Source organism: Athene noctua, chromosome 1 (genome assembly GCF_965140245.1).
Source record: "Athene noctua chromosome 1, bAthNoc1.hap1.1, whole genome shotgun sequence".
Lineage (NCBI taxonomy): Eukaryota > Metazoa > Chordata > Aves > Strigiformes > Strigidae > Athene > Athene noctua.
Window position 1 is genome coordinate 236608527 of NC_134037.1, and position 22451 is coordinate 236630977.

General features: G+C 40.7%; 1 protein-coding gene across 1 annotated transcript in view; it reads right to left on the bottom strand.

The window, feature by feature from the left end:
* Positions 1 to 14363: 14363 nt before the first annotated feature.
* COG6 (component of oligomeric golgi complex 6) overlaps positions 14364 to 22451 on the bottom strand; it is a 58667-nt gene continuing 50579 nt past the window's right edge. Inside the window, exons 18-19 of the mRNA XM_074913752.1 lie at positions 20531 to 20610; positions 14364 to 16885 (exon numbers count right to left, since the gene is read on the bottom strand). Coding sequence (XP_074769853.1) covers positions 16738 to 16885; positions 20531 to 20610 — 228 coding nt within the window. The 3' untranslated portion in view covers positions 14364 to 16737. The remainder of the gene's footprint in view (positions 16886 to 20530; positions 20611 to 22451) is intronic.

Here is a 22451-nt window from a genome sequence, read left to right on the forward strand (position 1 = left end):
ACTTTTCTGTCTTCTCTTGTTCACAACCCTCATCATGTTTTTGTTCTTTCCACTGTTTAATGTTTATCTTTCTTTGCAAAAATAAAAATCAGATGGGAAACTGTCTTTTCTGGGCATTCCCACAGCGCGTATTTGTATTTTTGAGCAGTATCTCAACAGCATGGTGTTCTTCAGATAATCTGAAATCACAGAGGCTATGCAGGTAGCAATCACAGTGCTATGCACATCTATAATTGACTATGCCAAGAAAGAATCAACAGCCCAGATACAAACCAGACTGGCTGAAAGTGCAAAGGTTAGCTGGCAAATTTACCACAACAAATATATGAAGTCCTGGCTCCTATAAACTGCAGGTTAAAGAGCAGTGACATCCTAGGGTGGAGATTTCTTTCTCTGTTGTCCAACCACAATGGATTTCAGGCTATGTTTTACAGTCCTGTGTGGACCAGCAGCAGAAAGTGACATTGGTTTCCAAGAAAGCCTTTAATCTGAAGAGACTTCAAAAGTTTCAGAAAACCTTGATCTAATCTGACAAATTGCAGCACCTCCAGAGGATTCATTCAACTTGAAGCATTTATTTTCTTTTTCTTTTTTTTTATCCTCAGTCATGATGTGAGGTGATAAAAGTACCCCCCCTCTACTGAAGTGAAAGGTATCCAGTTTCTCCAGTGCTGATATTCTGACAGCTCAAATAGTAAGCAACAAGGATTTTAGTTGTTTTTTGTTTGTGTTTGCTGTTGGTTGGGGTTTTTTTTGGTTTTTTTTTTTTGTTTTTTTCCCTGTTTGCATGAGGGCTGCAACTGCATTTAAGAAGACACCACCAGCTTTATACCACAGAAGAGCTATGGAGGGGGTCAGTGGTGAAGGGACTAGTTGCTGGGACCAGTCTGGCTCTCAGTGTGTTTTAAGTAACACAGGCAGACGGAAAGCTTCTGTAGGAGAAAAAGATGCTAACACAAGCATCTGCAGTAAAGCAGGAGTCAAGTGCCCTGTTTTTACAACCTCTGGCTTGTGTCCAGACTTTAACCTCCTCATTCCCTCCCTTTTCAGCACGCAGTGTTCAGCAATCTGCAGTTCTGGTTGGACAACTCCGGCACCACTGGTGCCAGCAAAGATCCTTGCCTCAAGGTTTTCAACTGGAACCAATCTTCCCCGGTGTCTCTTTCTTGATAAATTAGAGCTAAGCAAACAGCCACCAAAACAGATTTAAAGAAGCACCAATATAAACAGGAACATTTTGCTGCTGTTTTTACTTGGCAGGACCAAACGCAGATGCCTGCAGAAGTGGGTAAATAGGGAACAGAGCTGTATTACACTTCACCTCTTTATCACGGTTCCGGGCAAACTTTTCCCTTCTTTTTTCCTATTTTGTGCATATTTTGGAGTTCTTGTTAGAATTTAATTTTATTTTTAAATTTCAGTCTGGGTTTCTGGAAAACAAACTGGCTGAAACTGACTGTGAAAGTATTCCCTAGAAAAAGGTAAACATGAATCATGCAGAAATGCTGACAATAGAAAGAGGTTTTCACAAAAAAATCTTCATTTTTAAAAACACTGTTCTTTGGTTAGTGACGATATGCTTGCATGTTTTAACGGTCTCTGTGTTAAAAATAAGCAGAAGTTGCAAATCTGTGATCCTAGACCAGACTGAGCTGATTCACCTCCTGCTTACAGTGACCTGGGAGAAAGACCAAGCAGAGAGTGTCAGGATTTCACAAAGGGGAGAGGTAGGGAGTTCACCTTCACACAAGGTCCCCAGCCCCATTATGGGTTGGATACTGTCTAAACATGAAGTATAATAAGTCTTGCACAACATTCATTCACCACGACAAACTTCTGATATTCTTGCTCACCTTATATATGCCCAATGGTGCTTTACAACTTGCTGAGATACTGGGTCAGGCCACCTCTGTGTTTCAGATTTCCACAACTTAATTACACACAACATGAAAACATTTACTCTCCTCAGTTACGATTTTCCCACCTGTTAACATCAATGGACGTATTTAATGTATTCCCATATTCTTACACTACATCACATCCATTCAAAGAAATAAGTGCTTTTATACTAGTATTATATGCTCAATAAAGATCATGTTTCTTAAGTACTAGATACAAAGAGATGGTCCCTGCCTGAAACTACTCACAGTTGGATCAGACAAGGCTAAAGACCAGGGGAAACAGGTCTTTTTTAATAGAATCACAGATTCAGCTGCTCCATGCACATCAGTTTCTCCAGTCACTTCATCATGTCTGTGGCCCTTCCTTGGACTCAGTTCAGTATGTCCATGTCTCTCTAGTACTGGAGGCCCCACACGTGGACCCAAGGATTCCAGGTGTGGCCTCACTAGTGCTGAGCAGAAGGAAGGATCATGTCCCTCATCCTGCTGGCAATGTTCTTCCTCATGTAGCCCAGGATAATATTGGCCTTCTTTGCAGAAAGGGCACTTGCTGGCTCATGTTCAACTCGGTGTCTACCAGGACTCCCAGGTCCTTTTCTGCCAAGCTCTTTCCAGATGGTCAGTCCCAAGCTTGTACTGGTGCAGGACTTTGCATTTCTTTCCCCAGGTGCATTTTTTTTTTTTTTAACTCAGCGAGGTTCCTGCCAGACCATTTCTTCAGTCCTCTGCACAGCAGCACAACCCTCTGGTGTATCAGCAACTCCTCTCAGTTTTGTATTGTCTGCATTCAGTGGGCAGAGATTTGACATCAAAAGAGGTGAGCAGCTCTCCTCAGACCATATGGGAAGACTGGGTGAAACCAGGAACTGACTTGAATCACAAATCATTCTTTTGCATGCAACAAATTTTCCCCTTAACGCACAGCAACTCTATTTGTGAACAGTTTTTAGGAACGCCATATCTATTTCCTTTCTGGATTATATTCATTATCAGTGCGACTCACAGTGAGTTGCAACGGGACAAAACTATAACTCAGTTGTTTCTCTCTTTAAATTTTTATCTAACAAGATAGCTCAGTGTGGAAGGAGTTGCATTTGATCTCGGCACCCGCTGAAGTGAGGCTCCAGTCTCTGACCATCAGATCTTCCCTCTGCCTTCTGCTGCTGATCATCCCAGCCCCTCAGTCTCACCTGAGCCCTCTGAAATTTTGCCAGCTCCCATTAACTCTGACAACCTCTGAGCATTTGTCCACTCTGAAGGGTCATGCTCCTGCTCTTATTTCTCCTCTCTGAACAGCGTGAGTCCTGCTGTTTAATGATCACTAGCAATAAACAAGAAAGAGAGGAGAGTGCAGGAAATGCCTTCCTGGGTCAGATCAGCGTCCATCTATCCTGGCTCTCTGGGGAGAGCACACAAATCATGGTGCTACCCAAGGTCTGTTGTTCTTGTAGTGCCCCCCACAGACTAGGGATGTTAGAGGGTACACCCTGGCTTCTTTTCTCTAGGATCTGTTTATGGACCTCTTGTTCTTGAGGTTTTTCTCCAGTCCTTTTGCACTTGATGGTACTGTCTTTCTCCACAACCTCTGGTGTCAACAAGTTCCCAAATTTCTCTATTTGTCATGTAAAACTTTTCTTGCTACTATCTGTTATAAATTCATTCATATTTCATTGAACGCTTCTGCTATTGAGGGATCAGGTGAACAACAGCTTTGCATTCCCTTTACAGTTGCCTTCATATTTTGTAAACCTCTGCCATATACTTCCTCATCCTTTTTGTCTCCAAACTGAAGCAATCCAGCCTTTTCAGTCTCTCTTCATAAGCAGTTTGCTCCATTCTCCTCACCATTTTAATTGCCATTCTCTACAGCTTTTTTGGTTCTACTATATCCTTCTTCAGATGCAGGGACCAGAGCTGCACACAATACTCAAGATCCATGGGTGCACCAAGGTTTTACAGCACGGCTATTTCCACCAGTGCAACATGTAGTGGATGAATAGATAGATAGATAGATAGATAGATGGATGATATAAAAAAAACCCTCCAAACACACCAAAACAAAATGGAGGATACAACCACTACACACAGGCTGACAAGGGCATTGATATGCTAAAATGTCTGTAGGCAAAAGCAGTGGTGAACAGGAAACAGGAGAGACACTGAAAAGTGTCACACAGTGAGCACAGGAAGAATATGATGTTTAGAGTAATTAGAGACTTGATATTGAGACCTTAGAGAAAGAAAAGCAGTACTACTTGGTGCAGTGCGGTGTAGTAAATAAATCACAGTGGGCAAGGACCCAAGAGATGGAAAGGAGAAAGGAGAAAGGGCTTGAGAAATGGCTGGGTGCAGAAAGAGAGGGAAAATAATTCAAAACCTTCTCTCCTAGGATTTGTGGCTGTTAAACAAAACAAAGGAGAGGGTTAAAAAAATATATCCACTTCTATAGAGATTACAACTTAATGGTCTGCAAAGTAAAGAACATGGAGGAAAATCTACCCTGAATCTGATTTTTCGCAGTGAAAAGTAACTGATTGAAAGTAGGAATAACAAACAGAGGAGCTACTTAAATTCAGACTTACCAGAGGGTAAAATCCCAGTGCAAATGTCGATGATTTTATGAAAGCAATAATTAGTCATAAGTGACTAGGACTAAGGATTAAAACCATCCATTATGGGAGAAGGCTAAAAGATATGATCTTCAGTTTGTGGTAGGAGATGAGTCTCCTGGAAAAGAGCACAAAGGCAAGGAGGTTTGACAAGAGAAGTGAGCTTTAAGAGGGAAACATTTGCATGACTTTGCATAGTGACAAAAGAAAGGAGCCAAAGTGACAAGATAAAGGTAGATGGGTAATTCAAATACAGAAAAGGTAAGGCCAGAAGAGGATGAGAAAAGAGAAAAATGGTGGTTTAATGTAGAACAAAACTTCAGTCATTAGATAAAAGATCTTAAGGATTTACGAGGACAACAAAGGTGAGGGTAGATATCTGTGCGATACGCTCCATCTGTACTCTCTACAACCAGCTTAATAATGCCTTTGTAGGGTGGAGCTGTGGTAGGTAGGGCTGGAGAAAGCCAACTCTTTCTCTAATGTAAAAGAAACAATTCTTTAGGTGTTAGACACAGCTCTCAGTGAAAGCTTTCATCTGTCTAGGTGGAAAATGAAGAAATAATCTTTCAATAAACAAGAACAGCAGCAAAAAAATAAGCAAAGCATAAAAGCTGCAATTGCCTCAGGTGGGTATTTAGGTAGGTTAGAGCTAAGCTCCTACGGGTATTTTTACCACTGGAGTTGTCCACAAAATTTAGGGTTTAGACCTGAGCTATCTTCTGTATAGTTTGATGCTAGTATTTTTTTTCTGGCTTTAGGTTCTGACCTGGCATTTAAGTATACAACTATATTTACCACCTTACTACCTCATAGTCTTTGTTAGATGGCATTTCAGATGATACCACATTGAATGGGTGGGCAATGATCTGGCATCCATCTACAACACTGCTGGAGATGCAGAGTAACAAGGCCAGATAAGCAGATATAACCTTCTGTTGCAAGGGGATGCTAAGGGATTCATGAGGAGGGCTAAGTAGAGCCTCCTCCTTGCCATCCTTCTGCAGGCTGCAGCCAGATAAGGGCACAAACAGAGCAGAAAGATTCAGATTAGACCAACAATGTCAGGGTAGTAAAATATCTGCTTATTCAGTGCTGTGGTTTCGGATGGGAAAATAAGCGAAGAGGCCCTTCCCTCACACACGTGTGTGTTCAGCTTCCTCTCACTCTGCCAGGGTGGGGGGTTCTATTCTTGACTCCGGTCGAGTTTTCAGGACACCCAGAGCAGGGGAACTGATCACAGAGATTAAGTGACTTCCTCACCAATGGTGACAACCAGGAAAGAAATCCAGATTTCCTGCTTTGCTGTTTAGGGCTTTAACCACAAACCTTTTCACCACAAGGGTGTCTGTAAACCTCTCCTTTGCTTATCCTCTCGCTCCAAGCAAATTGCTCCACATCATTAGCAAACAGCAACATCGAGGATGCCAGGGCTCAGGCATGGCATTTAGGTTTTTTGTCCCACTCACCTCTTTGCCTTCTCACAAAGCTTGCTAACTTCAAGTGCTGGTGCCCAAAGCAAGAAGGGTCCCTCTGGCACTGTGCAGCCCTACCACCTCTCCCAAGCATCCCCCGAGGGTCTCTGGAGCCTCCCCACCTTCTGCACAGGGGCAGGGGACCGGCACAGACCCCATCTGTCTCCATCACCTGCAGGCTGCATCATACGGACCATCACCATCGCACCGCAGCAGGGCTGAGCATCATGTAAGCTGCATGGTTTTGAAACTTATGCAAAGGTGAACCTAACTTCAGTGTTCTCTAAATGAAGAACATTCTCTAAATGTTTGTTTGTGCCTGGCATGTAAATACCTGTAATAGAGTGTATTGATGTTTCTGACTTCTGATATAGATGGGCCTGTCTGAAATGACATTACCTGAAAAGCCTTTATTCTTGAATGCCATGGTCTATTTTTAATGCATGGCATGATCCTTAACGCATGAATGATCACTAGCTCCCTGTTAATTTCTTCTCTCTGTTTCATTGCTCAGAGCAGCCTCTGATCTTGATGCTGTCCCCCCAGACTGTGGAAGAAACAGTCTCCCGCTATCTGCAGAAACACCCTTCCCTCCTGCCCTGCACCTTGGCAGCCTCAGCACAGTCCCTGTCCCCATCACCCAGGCTGCAACTGCCTCCTTTATCTGTGCTTACCAGCCCTTCCTCTGTTTTTTCACGCTGCCATCAAGGTCTAGAGCAGCTTCCTGTAATATTTTCTGTGCCACTTCTATCTTAACTTCTGCCTCGAGTAATCTCTGCCTCTGGTTAGCATTTTCCATGTCACATCTTTCTGCAGATCATATATCTTTCTTTGCTCCCATCCCTCACACTTCCTCTGATCCTACTGAATCTCTTCTTTACTGACTGGTGATTTTAGGGTTTCCTGTTCTCAGGAGCCAGGATCTCCAGGCAATATAATATAAACTGCCAAACCAATTCGCTTTTGACCTGATTAAAGTGGTTAATCTAACTCTTGCGCTCTTACACTCCAAATATACACTGCATATGTTGGTTTCCCCTGCTTTTTTTCTCCCTGGACCAAAACCTGCTTTTAATCATTGCTACAGTTAAGACTTTTCACAAGGAATCAGTTACAGGAAACATATTTAACAGCGTGACTTTTACAGCACAGTTAACATCTTCTGAAGCAGTTGTCTCTGCCTGATCAGAAAAGCATTGCTCTGAGCATCCAGTCCTGTGCTGCCAACATGGCTGGGAGCTATACCCTCAGGGAGAGCTGTCTGTGGGTCTCGGGCACCTGTTGGACTTAAATTTAAGTACATGTTTACATTCTCATTAAGTCATACACTGAAGAGCTTTGCAGAGTTGATGCCAATCATGTAACAGATAGTTGGAGGGAAAGTGGTAACTGCAAAGACCTGCAATGAAGAGTCAGAAAAAAATTAGTTGCTCTCCACATAATGCCCTTGTATTTTCCACATAACACTTATATTATTTATCCCCCTATTTAACTTATGAATCTGCCTAATAGATCAAATTTTGATTTTTAGCTGTAACATTTGTGATTTCCCTGGCTGTTTTCTCTTGTAAAGTTAGCCTGAGTAAATATTTGACTTTGTCCTCTAAGCCATTGCATACCGTTGTGTAACCTAATAAACCCTTTTATTTCATTAGCACCAGTTTATCCAATGTTCTGGACTAACTGAGACTGGATTTCCAAGAAGAAAAAGGAAGAACATGTTCACAACCACAGACACCTCCTCACCTGTTTACGAAAGATAACGTGGGTTCTTCAGGACAGAAAAAATACTGGCAGAAAATACTGCATCTCACCTTTCTGCAATTTTCTCGGTCCGTATCAATTCCCTGAACTAGAAGTCACATCATTCAGTGTTTAAATAAGAATGAAAGCTAAAAAGTAAGGTCGCTGTTTTCCTCCATCCAGTAGGGATTATTGGAGCAGATTCTGCACTTACACGTGTGGAGATCGCCTCCCGCTCTGAGCCCTGCCTTAGCAACTGGGGAGGCGGCTGGACATGCGCAGGCGGGAAGTGACGGCTGCCGTCTTGTTTATGTCCACTTGCTTCAGTAGTGCGTGATCTTTGTAAGGCAAAGGGGAATCAGAGGGAAAGGAAAAATACCATGGCAGCAACAAGCCTGCATCCCAAGCCTGTGTCCTGCTGCAGTCACCTTGACCTCCCTGACCACGCAGCAGTGGGGGGGGTTTGGGCAGCGACTGCCCCATGTCTGGCACAGCAGGTACCCACCCACTGTGGTCTCACCTCCAGACAGCTCGGCTTTGCCACTGCTGATCTGTGGTCTCAGTTTAGTAGCAGGATTTTCTGGGCTACACCAGAAAACCTTGGGATTGCAATGCTTTGTAAAAATATGGAAAACACACAGCTCAGGTCCTTTTCCAAGGAGCTTTGGGTCTGGGTGAAGAAAAGATATATAATAAATGGCTAAAAACCTCTGGAGGCATGAGAACAACCTGAGTCAGTACAAAATCCATGGCAAAATAACTCCTCCAAAACTTCCTGATTTGTCTTAAAAAACATCTGGAGTGGCAATAGGAGCTTGTACCTTGTACAGTGTTTCTCATTGTGCAACTAGTGGCTCTGGCAATATTGGCACCTGAAAAGCGAATTTGCCACCTCAAGACCCACAGTGTCACCCTTCAGAGGCCTTCAGGAGCCATTCAGCTCTCTCTGTTGACTCAGTGATGAGATGACAGGATCCACTTTGTAAGTGCTCTGCATTACTCTGAGCCACAGCTTTATGTTTAGGCATTACCATACCTGGGCTGCATACCCGAAGCAGGTGCTTTGAAAACAGCTTGACATCTCTTCCATTTAAAGAACAAGGACTAACTGGTAGCACTCCTCACACAAGGACACACTCCTGTCACTCATGCACTGAGTGAAACAGTTCACAGAATCATAGTAGAATGGTTTGGGTTGGAAGGGACCTAAAAAATCATCTAGTTCCAACCCCCCTGCCATGGGCAGGGACACCTTCCACTAGCCCAGGTTGCTCAAAGCCCCGTCCAGCCTGGCCTTGAACACTGCCAGGGAGGTGACATCTACAACCTGTCTGGGCAATCTGTGCCAGTGTCTCATCACCCTCAGCATAAAGCATTTCTTCCTTATGTCCAATCTAAACCTACCCTCTTTCAGTTTAAAACCGTTGCTCCTCGTCTTGTCACTACACTCCCTGATAAAGAGTCCCTCCCCATCTTTCCTGTAGCCCCCTTTAAGCACTGGAAGGCTGCTATAAGGTCTCCCTGGAGCCTTCTCTTCTCCAGGCTGAACAACTGCAACTCTCTCAGCCTGTCCTCCAGCCCCCTGATCATCTCTGTGGCCCTCCTCTGGACCCACTTGAGCAGGTCCATGTCCTTATACTGGGGGCCGCAGAGCCGGATGCAGCACTGCAGGTGGGGTCTCACGACAGTGGAGTAGATAGGGGGAGAATCACCTCCCTCAACCTGCTAGCCATGCTTCTCTTGATGTAGCCCAGGATACTGCTGGCATTCCCAGCCCTTTTGTCATTCTGGATATAAAAAATAAAAAGTAAAGCACTTTCTAAACTGATCCCATTTAAACAGAAAGCATTTTTATCACTGCTGTGATATTTCTGTGTGCTGCTAAGAGGGCCTGGAGAAGGGCAACTGAAAGAATTGGTTTATTTTACAAACAAACCAAATAGTGCAAGAGCATGTTCAAGTATAAATTATTAATGAGACTGAAAAGAGGACAACATTGCTACAACATTCTCTGATTCAGAGCCCTTTCCAATCAAAGTGCTGTCAAGCTGATCTTCCCCTGGCCTTTACTTGGGTCGCTCTCCTGGAGTCCCTGGGGCGTACCGGTGCCTCCTCACAGCGTTAGCAGGGTTGCTGTAAGATGACAGACACACAGTCCATTCTGCTGTTGTGGGCTGGAGTACCAGGCCTGAGGCACAGGTTTCTCTCCGAGCCACAGGTAGGGATGGATCCTCATAGAGAGAAATGTCTGTCACTCACATAGTATTTAGGTATGGAGCAACAGGGCCACCTGATGCAAAGGCAGAATGTTTGGCCATGCCATTAAAATTTCTGACATACTGTTTGTTGAAGTGAAGCTGTATTTCATCTACACAAACCAAATAGCTTGTCTGGTAATTTGCTTGTTAGTTCTCTTCAGTTAAGAAGGAGCCCCAAGCTGTGAGCTACGCTCGGGACAGTGGTAACTTAGGCAATATAAACACTGTCCTTTGTGAAGCGGGACAAGTCTGTCCTGGTGAAGTCATGAGGTGTCCTTGGAGCAAGGTGGGGAAGGGCTGGAGAAGGCAGACCTGCTCCACAATCTCAGTGAGGGCCTATGGGAGCTGGAAACATGACCAAGGCTTCTTCTCACCTCTGTGTCCAGGCAACTTGAGGACCTGTCAAACTGCTGGATGCAGTAATTCTGGATTAGAAATGTGTTTGGACAGTTTCTACAATGGAGGGTGCAAGGAGAATCAATGAACTGGGATGACCATGCAAAACTGATACAGACAGTAGGGACAAGACCTTTCTTTAAGGATTTCCCCATAACTTGGTCCTTCTGAGGGGCATTTTCTCAGCCATTTCTAAGGGAGAAGGACTTTTAAGAGCTTAGCGAGTCTTTTAAAAGTCATCTTCCAACAATCATTCATAAATTCCTATTAAAAGTTCATGAGGCTGCTAGGCTACAAAGGACATCAAAAACACTTAAAAAAAAAAAAAAAAGATAATAAAGTATGTGTCCTCTTCTGACTCTTACCCACTTCTGACTCCGATCTTTCAAGGTCAACTGCAGATCCAGGGAATGAGCTCATGTCCTGCCTCTGTGCCTCCGCAGCCTGGCACCGCTGCCGGGGCCTCTTGCAGAGCCAAGACTCGGCACAGCTTCAGCCCCATGCTCTGCCCCACTGAAATCTGCCCTCATCCAGCGAAAGGCACATGACAGGCCAGGGACCAGCGCAGGACACACCCAGGCAGCTCTGTTTTCTTCTCTTTTTGCCTTCTGTGTGACTCCTGGAATGTGTTTGCACATGGTGGAAAAAATGCAAAGAGCAGGGAGAAGCGGCCAGGAACTTCACCCTCCCCGTCACCGCTCGGCTGCGGGGCCAGCAGGCATGGTGGCCCATGCCAGCAGCGGTACCCAGCGAAGTCAAAGGAGCCCCTGATGCCTGTAACAGGTGAAACACCCAGAGATGAGATGAATTTTTGGGGTAATGCATTTTGGAATTAAAAAAGGAAAATATATCATCTGCACAAATTCAGTTAATGCAGGTTTGCGGCGAAAGAGACAAAACCTGTTTTGATCAGAAAGCTGCCTTGCAAGAAGTACAAAATATTTAACAAACTTTTGAACTTGTCTTCCTCCCATTTTCATTAACGGGCATCTTTTATCCTGCCATAACAGCAACGAGACTAATTAGTTTAACAAGTACAACAAATGGTTTTATTGACAAAAAACCCCTTTGAAATATACATTACATTCACAAAGGATTAAATTACACCCTATTATCCATTTTCCATAAAATAAAGATTACTTTGATAAATCACAACTAATGTTATCTTTGGCTGATAAGAACTCTGAGCTTATTTGTGTGGCTTCTATAAATAGTGTGTTTTGAATTTTTTTTCTCCCTAAATATAGTCAATGATACAGTATGCCAGGCATTTTCCTGCAATTTGACAATACCACATCTGTGAACTAGGCAGCAAATGAAAGCTTCATTGTCTGCATATGAGACATGCAACAGCCTTTTTCTTTTTTGTCAGCTGCTCTGCAGTAATCTATCAAACACCTTTCAGCCATATCATGCTCAATCAAGGTTTCCTTACTGCTAAAGCAAGGCAGTCAAAATAAACTTTTTTTTTTTTTTTCCATGAGAAAAGCCTTTGTGGTTCATCTTTCCATTTTTCAGGTGTAAAGGGCTCCTTTGCACTTTTTCTTTCCATAGCTTTGCACCACAGGATTCTGTAGCTTACTGAAGATTCACCCGCATCAGCTCTGAGGGGATGAACAGCCAGTCAAAGACCAAGACAGAAGCAATGTCTTGGGTTTACTTTAGCCCTACACCAGGTCTACATAAAATGGATCTTTACTCAAGGATGTAGATAGCTGAGGTATTGGAAGGTCTTTGTGTGACAAGAGGTTCACGCATCCTTTCAGCATTTGGTAACCATGTCTACTGGGCTAGTGTGAACATCCCCACTGGAGCACCAGCCCAGCAGCCGAGCTGGGCAGCAAATGCCTGCTTTAATACAGCACAGGAGCACACGTGCACCTTTAAAATGCCTTTAAAAACCTTTTGAAGCAGTAGTTTGATTCTGAAAAACTGAAGCTGGCTTCCTACCGTGCAGAGGATGGCTGGAGAGACCTGCCCTGCCATACGAAGGGCATTGCCTCTCCTACCCTTCAGGACAAACAACCAAAATTCAAGTTATATGCATTTCCCATTTTTTGAAGTTCTTTCAAGAAATGAATTGGCTCTGAGTTTCAACTACTGCTTTGTATGCCATGGGGTAATTCAAACCATCTCATTTTACTCCAAATTGCCCAAGGGTTAGAACTGGTGTAGCAGTTGCAGAATTGTCTTGAAGTTCAGTTTGCAGAGTGCTTAAGAACAGCGGGGAAAAGATGTAGATGTTCTGGAAACCTTTATAAGTAAATCCAATATGTGAGGGAGTTCAGTTATATGACACACCTTTTACTTCCACTGCCAGCTCCTTCTAATCTTCATTTTGAAAATTGTCCAAATTATTCAAACATAACGTCAATTTAAGGCATCTAACCCTATCACGGCTCTTTCAGATGGGTGCCCTCATCATAAGCAAATTACTCTTTTCCTGCATTTTCTCTCAGAAGCAGGTGGCAGTACATTTCAAACAAACCCACACCCATGTCTGTGTTGCTTCTGCAGGGTGTGTTCTACTCATGGAAATATGTCCAACTGCTTCGTTTAACTTTCAAAATTTTATAAGCTTCCCACCCCCTGGGTTGCCTGAAAAGTGACTCCACAAGGCAAGCAAAGGGATCAAAGAACAGATAGAGTTTTTTTAAATGAATGGAAAAGTTTGGTAGTTCTGAAAATATTTTATTCCAACACATATTTCAAAACCTGTAATAAAAAAATTACAGCTGAGTCTATTAACAGACAAAATGCAGGGCTAGAGTCATAAATCTCAGAGAATAGGGAGGAGCACTCCAAAATGCTTCAAAACAAATGTATTATCACCTTTCCAAACCTCTGTAAGCTTCTCTTTTCCTATAATAAAACACAAAAAAATCACTGTGGCTGGACTGCTGTGTGCTTGCTATAATTAAAACAACTTTTATATTTTATTTCCATAGTGGTGTGTAAAGAGAGGCGGAGAAAATTGTACACATAGGATTGAACACAGAGGTGGTCTGTCAACAGTGTGGATGAACCACCTTGGGTCCAACTCAAACACAGCTCTGTAGCTTGCTGTTTGCTGGGTATTCTGTGGGTGATAAAACTCTTAAGATCCTGATTCTGTTTCAAAAACTCATGTATTGGAGGTCAGAGATAAGGTCCCTGTGTAACAACTGGAAGAAGATCTGGGCAGTGGAGTCCTTAAGAGAGCCCTCACATACATGCCACACGGGCCAAACTCCTCCTTGCTTATTCTACCTCATGCCTCCCATATTTTGCATTGATTTATGCACAGCTGCTAAATTCAAAAGAGAAGAAACAGACCTGCCCAATCTCATACTACACAACAGCCAAGGGTTTGGGCGCTCTCCAGGAAGGCAGGAGATGTCAATTCCAAACTCCTTTGGCCCAAACCCCAGATCTCCCACTTCCCACGAAAGTGCTCTCTGCATCAGAGAACGATGCAAAAAAAGGCCTTTTACGCATCTGTTCTCACAACTGGGTTGTCAGAGTGTCAAACGCTGGCAGTGCTGCCTACTATAGGCAGTATTCAAACACTCCTCTTTATCAAGTTTTTCCAAGCATGCTCCTGCCCAGCACAGAGTAAGGGACTGGCTCTCTGAAGGCATGCCCCTCCATATAAAGTGTTTAAGGACCAACAGCAGAAGCGGTGACTAACTCAGCCCTGCCAGGAGAGCCTCTCTTCATGCACTGTGATGCTCAAGTCAGACCTGCAGTAACCCTTCTGAATATGGACCCAGTGCTGACACCCAGAACAACGCCATTTACTGCGACACTTATGGGTCATCCACCTAACTGACCAATTAGAGGACTGCAGTTTCATGATTCCTGGTGTGGAAATCCTGGGAATTTGTAAAATAAAAGGGTCAAAAATGCCAAGCTAGGAAAGGCAGGTCAAAAACTAATCACCTTTTCCTTCCTCCTCTTAGGAGGGCAAGCAAGAGGAAATAACAACATGGAAGACAGAAGTCAGTAAATCAAATGCTTTTATTGACGTCCTTTCTCATTTGTGACCCTTTGGCATTTACTTTAATTGCACAGACCAAAATTAGTGACTGACTTCAAAATTTTTAAGTCACAACTTTTACAGCTTTCGCATTTTTATTAACAGAAGATGAAATCATGGAGAAGTCTCTACACGGAGAGACTCAAAGATATGAAGCAACCTATTACTAATCCTCATGCAAACTACTGACTGATTATTGGAGACTGAGGTTGACTGTAATTTCAGGAAAAAGTTCACTCTTATGAGTATGTTAATCTAGTAACAAGGTAATTTATAATCCTTTCACAACTGATGTAATTTTCACATATTAGATAATAATTATAGGCATATTAAGCAATATTAACATTATTAAACAACAATGAACAGCCTTCTGAATATATACTACAGTAATGCAAAATCTAAGTAATTTAAAGTGCCTTATCTAATAAAAGAGCATAATTTTCCATTAGAGCTTTTCTAAGTTTCTAGTAATTTTTGTCTTACAGGTCTAGTTTTTAAACAGAATAAATCTAACATTTACATAGACAGAAGAATTTGTGCCTGATCCAAGAATTCCAGGGACACTTACACTTTCAAATCTTTTTCTATTATACCAACAAATTATGCCCATTTGGAAAACGAGCTATCGCTTTAGTGTGGTATTACCAAGAAAGCTGATTTCTGAGCACACTGGATATATATTTTGCAATGAGTTTTCCGAGATACTAAAATGTATTGCTGTTGCTCTTTTCTAGTTTTTGCTCTTTTGCAAGTATACACTAAACTACAGACTTGGCTGCCACTAAGTATATATTTTATATGGGGAATATTATTACTGATAAAATTAAAATATGTAAGTTATTCAATATGAATGACTGCTCATCTCCCCCTTCATGTATAAAAATAAGCCACATCATAAGATGAGTGTAAACTGAGGCAACTGTAATAACTCTGTGGCACCCATAAAACAACAGAAGGAAAAAAAAAGTTAAATGCTTCCAACAAAACAACTTAAATTATCCTTAAAAAAAAAAAGCAGCAAACAAAAAACCTGACCCTAAAACACCCCAAATTCTGTTTACTAACTTTGTTTCCTGAAGGTTTCCCTATAACAAGGTTTTCCTAAAAGAATACGAGAATATGTTGAAGGAAAATTATCATAAGGTCCAACAGAGAACAAGTGTATCCTACTTATCTGTTTTCCTCTTTTACTGGAAGCAAAGGTCCACTAAATCGTAACTCTCTATATAATTAAGGTTTCTACACAGAGCAGGTTCAGCTTTGCACCAAAGGAGGAAATAAATGAAACCTTCACTTATGGCTTCCTACACATGAGCCGAGAACAAGTACACACCCACCTCTTCCACATAATTCGCAGAACAACCTGTGGCTGCTACCAGTGAAATTAACTACAATATTTAGGAGCACCATTGCAGACACATAAACCATGAAAATCTCTTGGTGGATTATTAACTGAATAAGTGCTTGTACTACAGCAGATGGACTTTTTCTGTATTTAAAAAAAGCAAAACAAAACCCATGTACATGTGAAGGAGGAATGGCTGTACTGCTGTGCAAACCATTTTCCTAACCTACACTGTTATTGGTCCCAGCCTTGAGAGATCTGCAAGTTTCAACTGATACAAAGATTCCTACAGAACAATTGTGCTAAAACAAAATCCTTCCAATAAAACAAAATTATACAAATAACTTAAAGCATTAAGTTCCATGTTATATACATGCACGTAGATCAAATATTTCTCTTTTTTTATACAGAAAATACCAGAACTAGCAACAATAATGGATGCCAAAAAAAACAGACAAATTTTGCCCCAAAGATTTAATCAACAGGATTTGAAAAACAGCATCAAATATTCTGAAATGATTTATGAACTGTAAAAGTGATGGACTTGAGACATCAAAGTATATCAGTTCTATTAAAATTACAGTTATCAGCATTTAGTGATGATAGGCTGAGAAAAGGAGTGAAAGAACAGGAAAAATAAAAATATTGGTAAGGTCCTAAGAGACACTGGTTCAGTCTCTAGTTGAAAGGATAATGTACAGCAAGGAAAAAGCTTCTTTCTCCTTTTTTGAAGAGATTGTATATTGTCAAGGTCCGTTTCCATTAGAGGAATACATTAAAATAATTTTTAATCTATATTCTATTTTCTGACCTGTAGAAGGTATTCAAAGACACAGGAAAGACTAGACCTGCCAAGCAGATTAAACAAAACCGCATTCCTACATATTTTAACTACACAGTTACACATCAGAATTCAAAACAGAAAAATAACTCAATGCAAATACTCAACAAATACAGAACTATGGATTCTGATAAATCTGGGGGAAGCAAGACTATGAAAGGAGTGCCTGCACCTGATGAGGAGATCTGTGTAGTATGGTTTCTGGATCCTTGTATTCATTTGAAGGATTCATCACAGCTGCATATAACTCACTGTAAGCTCTGCAGACCAGTTCTGTTGACTGTTTTATTATCTGCTCTCTAAAAAAAACAGAACAAAAAGATAATTTGCATATTGTATGAAATATAACTGCACTTCATACAAGGAATTAAAGATATATGCTAAAAAAACATTAAAAAATCAGTGTCAGATTAAAAAGCACTTTTATTTCAACTGTGAAAATAGCTTAACATTTCAAAACAAAAGGTGGCTTTTTCATCCCTTTGTATCATACATAAACTCACATATATGATCCTGATATTCAATAAATTAGCTTCTCCATTTCTGCAGTCATGAAAAAAATAGTAGAAGGATTTAATTTGCGTAAATTAGTTTTTCACCTGCACACCTCTGCGTCTTTTAAAAGACTGATAATCTCAGTGATCTACTTTCTACCTCCTGTGGCTTCTTGCTGTCCTTTGTAAATACACACTTTTTTTTCCATCTACCAGCAAATACATTCTACTTGCTTTATCTTGACAAGCACCTGATTCCATAATCGGTCAAAAAGGAAGAGCTGAAAGTGATAGTGGTCAGAGATTTAAACTTGCTACAACCTTTTACCAACAATGTTATCCAGTCTGTATCCTGTTATTTTTCTGGATCTAAATGAGTAACAATGCACAGAGACTGGATGCTAAATTTAACTGGAAAGTTTAATATTTTTTAAGGCAAACTAATATTTTTATTTTACATTGTCCATTGAATCAGTTTACTTTAATCACCATGGTGATGTGCTTACAGTTTTACATGCATTTTTATCTATCAGAAATAGTAGTTACAACTATTTTACAGCCAAACCCATGGAAGTGCAACACCAGGAGAAGCTGAGGAAACCAAGGTAACCATGAATCCAGATTCAGCCCTGCTGTAATATGCAGCAAAGGAATAAAGACAAAAAAACCGCATCCACTAATATCAGGGGTGAATTTACCAGCTATTGGGAACTGACAAGTTAAAGAAATCTCAAAGACCAAGTGTGTAGAACTTTGTCTCTTCAGATAATATTAAAAAATGGAAGCCATGGGAAAGAAGATTAAGAGACAAACCCTGCATTTTATTCTGATGTAAAGTATCCAGTTTTTCAATATACAGGATCAACTGCCAGTATCACTAGATTATTAACACATCTGAAAAACAGACTGGCAAATTTAGAAACACTACTGCAAAGGAAATGCATTCAAGGTGTTCAGGTGAAACAACTGCCTCTGAACAGTCTAGCATCACTAAGGTGCTGTAACATGACAATCTCTTAAGAAAGCACTGCACACAGAATTTGTATAAAATTAACTGTATTGCACCAAATAATATTAAAAAGTTCGTTAAAATATTCCAGAGGATTAAACAGTATCAAATAAGTCTTTCCATCACATAACGTGTGTCATTAATCAGTACATTAGGATTTCAGTTGCCATAACAACATGATACATTTTATCACTAACACAAATGGCAGCACTTTCTAAAAATAGTAATGCCAGCATTCAGTTTCTGTGATCCAACACAAATGAAAAGAGCTTTTCAAGACCAACAACATATAAATAAATAGCTTAAAACTTTGAAAATGAGCAAAGGAGTTTGAAAGACAAGAGCATGCACTGGCAGATGTTGGAAGGAATGTTCTTCACAGTTGTAAAGCTTAAATGATATTGTCAGTGAGTATGTAATGCACTGGTCCCTCATGAAAAGCATGTGGTCTGATTTTGAGAACCAAAGAACTCTTTGATCCACTGTTCCAGTGGTTGAGGTGGAACCCATCACAATTATGTGATTTCAAGGAAGATGTCTTCAAAATTGACCCCTGTAAAACTAACTTGAAAATTTAAACTACTATAGCCAGAGATTAAAATTATAGTATTGGTTAAATGTTTTGCTTGAATATTGAAGGCTCATTTACTACAGAAATATTGGCTATTAAGACCCTGATTCTACAAGCATGCATCTCTGTAAATAGGTATCTTAACTTCAGAAGGATTGTTTGTGTTTAAAGCTACATGTTTGAAGGCTAAAGGGCTGACATTTTTTTTCTGTTTTGTTTTAATTCAGAGCAGAATCTGACCTATAGCACTGAGTTACAGAAGGTTAATAAGCTCCTGCATGTTAGCTGAGCTGTAGCAGCTATAACAATCATCCTCACACAGGCTCACCTCTCAGCTGCCCACTGTTGCAAGATAACATGAATTTGGCTTAAATTGCACTAAGAGAGGTTTAAAAAGCTTATCACTGGGATAAGGTTAAGACTGCATACATGACCAGCTTATCTTGGTTCATCTGACAGAAAAAATGACTAAGTCAAGGTAATTTCACTATGCCTGAGTCTTTATGGTAGCATAAAGTCTACCTCTGAAAAATTGCTTCTGTGTTAGGAGTGAAAAATTGAGGCTTTCAAAATACATTTACTATTATGATTTTTAAATAGACCTACATTTAAAAAAAGTACCAAGAGCTAAAATACAGGTATAATAGCTTAACACTTAGAAGCAGAAGTCTCAGTGCTTCACAGACACTACTGCTCAAGCTACCCTGTTTGATCTGTACAGAAGCAGAACAGCTCTCACACAATAGGGAGAGCTCTTGTTGGCTGAGCTGTGGGAATGGTAACGCTACCAGAGAGACCAAGCGAACTATGGAAAAGCACCAACATCCCTCATGCCAAACTATGCACCAGGTATATGGCATGAAACGGCAAGTCTTTGGATGAGGAGGACATGAGCAATACCACAGCAGAACCTGGCAGCTGGACTAGCAGACCATTGTAGGTCCCTTCTAACTGAATTACTTTATTCTATTAAATTCATAACAATTAGTATTTTTCCCTTGACACATGTAATGTTTTAATTGCAAGTTGCTGTAATACAATCCTGCTGAGGACAGGTACTAGGAATGAGACTCCAAATATTATTGCATTACATAAAATATGATGTGCTAGTCTCTATTTCTGGTATATTCTGTAACCTGCATTCTTCACAAGTGTGAAAAATAATGTCAAGAAAATTTTTTGATCAGTGTAGCATATAATTCTCTGAGTTTAGATATTACAAAATGTCTTCACATGGTTCACATTTTACTGGAAATAAATTTCTGGCACTTTCCCTAGACTTAGGGTTCAGTTATATTCAAAAAACAAGAGAAGACATAAATAACAAATTTCTTACTTCCATACTTCAAAGAAGAAAACACTAAAACTCAAACATATTAAGTGAAAAGCAAAGTAATCTCAGCAACAATATTCAATGAGACAGAATGCCAGTACTCTACAGCAGAATAGAAGAAAGTTAAGAACTCTAGACCTGATGGAGTAGTGGCGATAAAAGAAATCTTCAGTGGAGAATTACATATTTCATTTGTCTCTGGAATACTTACCAAATAGTTCTGAAACAATTTAAAGCTAAGTTGACAAAAAACTGCTGACACAGTGTAACATGTTCAAAATAGATGAATGTAATTCATTTTGATGGTGTCCCTTAGATCAAGAGTAACTTGTTCAGAAAGTTACAGAATTACATATTCCTCACTGCTTGCTCAAAAAGAGGAGAGTCAGAACAAAACTGAATTGTGACCTTAAGGACAATGCAAGTATGATCACAGCTGGTAACTTGAATTCTCATCATGATCCACTAAAACCTAAACAAATTCATCTTTCTGATCATTATGCAGGCATAACAGAAATTCAAAGGTAAGGTACGTACTTCACAGTGGCACTCAGAAGGAAATTCAGCTGAGACATTAACAGACTATCTGGAGCAGACAGATAGCGATCAAACTGAGCCTAGTGGTGGGGGGAAAAAAAGAGAATGAGATCAACATATTAAACACTTGCTACTAGATGAAAATAGGTAAACACACAGATTTCTGAAAAGTGATTACATTAAAATGACACTTTCTTATTTGATAAAAATTTCTCTATTTATATATTTAAGATAGAGCCTAACATACTATACAAATGTTTAAGGTAAAACTTAATAGTTCAAACCAAATGTCTTACTTCAGCACCTCTGTCACCAAAATTTTAAGCTTCTGACTCTGAAAAGTATGGGTGGAGGGGCGAATAATGAGAACCCAGCTTCCATAATTATCCATCTAAGTTTCCTATGCAGCTGGAGCATCTATGTATGCACCTCTGAAGATCAGACCTATTCTGTTCAGTGCAGAGGGAGTACTGTTGCCTCCAGACAGAAATCTAGATTGCCCAACTTAGACATGTTGCACATTTCTTTTTACAAATTTCTTTTTACTTTTTGGTAGTGAGTCGCTGCTCAGTAATCTAGTAATCACTTATGTGGGGAAAAACAAGATCAAGGGACGTAGTTCAGGCTCCTCAAACTGCTTCTAGGCCTACTTCTTCTCCCCCATATAGTATAGTTAAAAAAACTGTGGTGTTTTGATTCTAGTAGTTTGGAGAGGAAAATACTAAGAACGAACATTACTGCTGTCTTCATCTGTCTATCAGAGAAGCTGTCAATGCCCCATTCTAGAGTGTTCAAGGTCAGACTGGACAGGGCTTTCAGCAAGCTGATCTAGTGAAAGGTGCCCCTGCCCATGGCAAGGGGGTTATGCTAGGTGACCTTTAAAGGTCCCTCCCAACCTGAACCATTCTACGATCAAATGGACGACTATAGAGACGATGGAGCCAGATCTTCTCACAGGTGAAAACATAAGGAATACTGGACACATATTACACTAAAGAAACTTCTGATTAGATAGGAAGAGGAAAAAATCTCCCCAGGAGTGTCATCAAACACTGAACAGGTTATCTAGAAACGTGTAATCAAACTCTGAACACATTACCCAGAAAAGCTGTATAATCTCCATCCTTGGAATTACTCAGGCAAGGCCTAGGCAACTTTATCTAATGATGGCAACCTTCCTGAACACTGGACGAACCTTATCAAGCTGGTACACCCTAAAATACACATCCATCATTTAAATGTGCAAAAAGTGGACACAAATGACTAAAGAAGTCACTCCAGTTCTCACAAATTAACTTTTTGTGGTTATCTGCCCTTGTTTGGAAAGCAAGGGAGCTTTAGCTGAGAGAGAGGTATGGACTTTGCTAGAACAGCATTTGTAAGCACATATGAACAACATAAAAGGCTGGGACATGGAAAACTTTCAGCTTAAGTTGGGAGACAGTGAATCAGCCTGCAGGTACTCTCTCCACATGGTTTAAATCCTGGGAAGACAACAGATTAGGCTGATAGATAGGATTTATGTTGGTTTGATTTCAGCATACCAGGTTCCATTCTGGTTAAAGTGTGTCCATAGCAGCAGACATTAAACAAAGTAATGAAGGAAATAAAACAGTTGGATTCCTCAAACTGTTTAGGTGAAATTATCATGCACTGCTGTAGGTAAGAGACTTACACATATATTTGTAACTCTGTTACCTATATATATAATTTAAAGAGATGGTCCCCAAGCTGCTGTCTTTAAATTCCTCAATGGTCTACAAGACCATTATAAATAGAACGTATTTTAAACGCAAAATTTAAGAATATTGATAAGAATGCATGCTGATCTGAGTGAACCACTGAATGCTCTGTGCCAGAGCTCTGTCTGTCCAACCAGCTCAGGAATCACTGGTTTAAAACCTGAACAGAGGAAAACAGG